We start from the raw sequence: 3,477 nt of genomic DNA on the forward strand, positions 1-3,477 counted from the left end.
ATCTTTGCCCTCCCTGGCCTCCTCAGTTGGGGATGGCTGGATGCAGAGGTGCAATGGCACAGTTTGTTTTGACAATTGGCATGTTTTGCTGCATTTAGCAAAAAGCATTTACAGCAAACACGGCGACTGCGCCCAGTCCTTGAGGCGGCCACATCCAGCCGGGGCTGTTTCTTGACTGCCTAGGCCAGGGTGGGATCTACATTAATCCAAAGTCTTTTCCGTCACTAACGAGATAATAGGGGAGTGCCCCCATCCCTCCTTGGTCATTCTCCTCACATCCATCTATCAGTTTGCCCACCTGCATAACAAAAATAATGAAAACAGGTGGATTGGCAAAAACGCACCTTGTTGGGTTTTTTTGTTTGTTTGTTTTTTAAATGCGAGAGCACAAACACACTGTCCGGACTTTGGGCAGAAAAACAACACGGGTTTATTTTAAGGTAAGTACAACAATTAAGACCACATAAGACAAACACAGGTGAAGTTAAATTTTTAAAGTTTTTTTTTTTTCTTTTAGGAACACTCAGGGAGGAATCTACTACACAAAGCCATCACACTTTGTAAATAAAAAGTATCAGATACTTGACTTCTTTATCCGCCAACAACAACAACAAAATAAATTATTTCCTTGTTTTGCAAAAGACCTACCACCGGGAATAGAATGATATCTCGTAAGTGTACAGGGATTAAAAACCCCACATAGGTTTCTTGAATTTTCATTTTGGCAGTTAGAAATGGTTGGACAAGGTGAAAAAAAATCATCCAGTGAACTCAACTTTAAATATTATATTAATGGCTCTGAACAACAACAAAATAGCCTGATTACAAATCCACACATTTGTACAGCACGGTTAGAGAAATTTAAAATTACACACAGCACAAACGGAGTCTATAGAGGCCCCCATAGAGCTATGGGGGCCTCTACAGAGAGTCATTATTGGGTCGCTAATGGGATTTGGTCCGTAACTTAATTTTTGAAACCCCAGCTGGAGCGGTGAGCACAACCATCCGGTAGGGGAGGGGGCTTAAAATCAATATTCATTTCGCTGGACTGCGTCCCTTTACCGGGGCTTCTTAGGATCTCGCAAACCGGGCCGCGAATTAAAGTTACCTGCAGCTTCGCAGAGGGCTGAGGCCGGCGCGCGCTCCCTCGGCTCCCGGGTCTGAGAAAAGGCTGGTGGGCATGTTTTGGTTCTCTGCGGCCTGAACTGTCCTGAGAGGTCGGGGTGTGGGAGGCGAAGCCGGAGCGGGCCAGGCGGGTCAGTACTTGGTGCAGTCATAGGAATAGGGGGTGGCGTGGCGGTAGAGAGACGGCGTGGATCTGTAGGGCAGCTGACAGCTCGCGTTGGTGCTCACCTGCGGTTCCCCGAGGGTCGAGTTCTCCATCCCCAGCCGGTGGGAATTGAACATCTCCCGGACGTTGGGGAAAGTCTGCTGCTGGGCCGCGAACGTGTGGCCCGGGAGGTGGTTCAGGTCCCCGCTGTGGTTGAGATACCAGGAGGCCGCCTGGGCCGCAGCGGCCCCGGGCTGCGGCCCCGGCTGGGGCTGGGGAGCCGGCGGGGGCGGCGGCGCCTGCGGGTGGTGGTGGCCGTGATGCTGGTGGTGGTGGCCGGCGGCGGCGAGCGCGCCCTCCTGGCCGGCGGCGAGGTTGAGGGCGCTCAGGGGCGACGCGGGGCCGCTCGGGTGGTCCGAGAGGGCCTCGTCCAGCGCGGGCGGGACGCACATGTGCGCGGGCCGCTCGGCGCCGGTGTACAAGCTCATGGCGCGCATGCTGCACTGGTAGCCACCGGCGCCCCCGGCCTCCAGGCCCTGCGCGCACGGCTGGCCGTAGGCGGCGGGCGGCGCGGTGGCGTAGGACAGCGCCAGCGGCGGCACCACCAGGCCCGCGCGCCCGGACGCGGGGCTCAGCTCGCCGCCGGGCGGCGACGTTCGCAGCGTCATGATGTTCTCCACGCTGAAGCCGGGCAGCCCGTTGGGCGCGCCGGCGTGGTGCTCCGGCAGCGAGCCGTCGGGGGAGCCGGCGGGCGTGGAGGCCGCGCTGCGCGGGCTGCCCTGCAGCGCGCTCTCGGGGCTCAGCGTCTCCACCTTGGTGATGACCGGCAGCGCCGGCGACGCCGCCTCGCTCTTGATGACCACCTTCTTCTCGACCTCCTTGGGGGCGTCCGCTAGAGGGGGCCCGGCCGGGGCGCCCTTGGCCGCCGCCGGGGGCGGCTCCTTGAGGTGGGCCCGCTCCTCCTTCTCCTTGGGCACGTCCTTTTTCTTGAAGCGCCGCCGCCGCCGCAGGAAGCTGCCGTTCTCGAACATGTTGTAGGAGTCCGGGTCCAGCGTCCAGTAGCTGCCCTTGCCGGGCTTCTTGTCGTCGCGGGGCACCTTGACGAAGCATTCGTTGAGCGAGAGGTTGTGGCGGATGCTGTTCTGCCAGCCCTGCTTGTTCTCCCGGTAGAAGGGGAAGCGGTCCATGATGAACTGGTAGATGCCGTTCAGCGTGACCTTCTTCTCCGGCGCGTTCTGGATCGCCATGGTTATGAGCGCGATGTAGCTGTAGGGCGGCTTTACGAGGTCCTTGGGCGCCGCGGGCTGGTGGTGGTGGTAGGGCGCGTAGGAGCGGCCCATGCCCGCGCCGTACTGCTCTGGGTGGCCGGAGTAGACGCCCATGGGGCTGGCCATGCCGCCGTAGCTGCCCGCCGCCCGGTAGTAGTTTTGCTCGCTCAAGTAGGGCACCACTCCCAGGGCGTTGGGGTCGGACACCGAGTAGCGCGCCTGCATGCTGCGTCCGAGACGGCTCGCCGCCGCCTGCGCGCACGCACCGCGAGGAAGGCCCTGCGAGAGCGAGAGCGCGAGGGAGCGAGCGGGCGAGAGGCCGGGAGCCGGCGGGGGGAGCCCCGGGCGCCGGGAAGCCTTGGGGGCGAGGTGGGGGAGGCGCCGGCCCTGAGCGCCCGCCGGCGCGCGGAGAGGCGACGCTCGTCGTCAGCGGACCGGGCGGATCGGCATCCTGGAGGGCGCACCCGGCGAGCGCAGCGCTGGCCCCGGCTCGCTCGCCTGCTGGCTCTCGGGGCCGGGGGTGGCCGCCCGAGCTGGCGGCCGGGGCGCAGCGGAGACGCCACGCGCGCAGCGGAGCGAGGCCCGCCGCTCTGTCCGCGCCGGGAGGGGGACGGCGGCTCTCCTAGCCCCCCAGCGAGGAGGCAGCCCTGAGGGTCAGCAAGCCGGGGTCCAGAGTGGCCGCCCCGCCGAGCCCGGAAAAAGAGGCAAAGTCCCTTTTAGGGATTGGGAAAAGTTTCAAAAGTCTTCTTGCTGAAAGCAAGTTTTTACTTCCCTCCGGCCACGCCCCCTCCGGGGACTGCGGACCAATAGCGCGCCAGCTGCGGGGAGCCGGCGCCAATCGGGGCGAGGAGCGCCGGAATCCGTCGGCTCTAAGACCCCGCGGCTCGGAACCAGACTCCCCTGCGCTGCAGGCTTCCCTCGAAAAGATTTTTTTAA

The 3,477-nt window shown here is 62.2% G+C and overlaps 1 protein-coding gene across 1 annotated transcript; it reads right to left on the reverse strand.

Moving 5' to 3' along the window:
• Positions 1–414: 414 nt before the first annotated feature.
• Positions 415–3,255, reverse strand: FOXC2 (forkhead box C2). The gene has a single exon (XM_047712556.1). The coding sequence runs from the start codon at positions 2,764–2,766 to the stop codon at positions 1,261–1,263; it is 1,506 nt and encodes a 501-aa protein (XP_047568512.1). The 5' UTR covers positions 2,767–3,255; the 3' UTR covers positions 415–1,260.
• Between the last annotated feature and the right edge of the window lie 222 nt (positions 3,256–3,477).

The sequence above is a fragment of the Lutra lutra genome, chromosome 17, assembly GCF_902655055.1.
Source record: "Lutra lutra chromosome 17, mLutLut1.2, whole genome shotgun sequence".
Classification (NCBI taxonomy): Eukaryota; Metazoa; Chordata; class Mammalia; order Carnivora; family Mustelidae; genus Lutra; species Lutra lutra.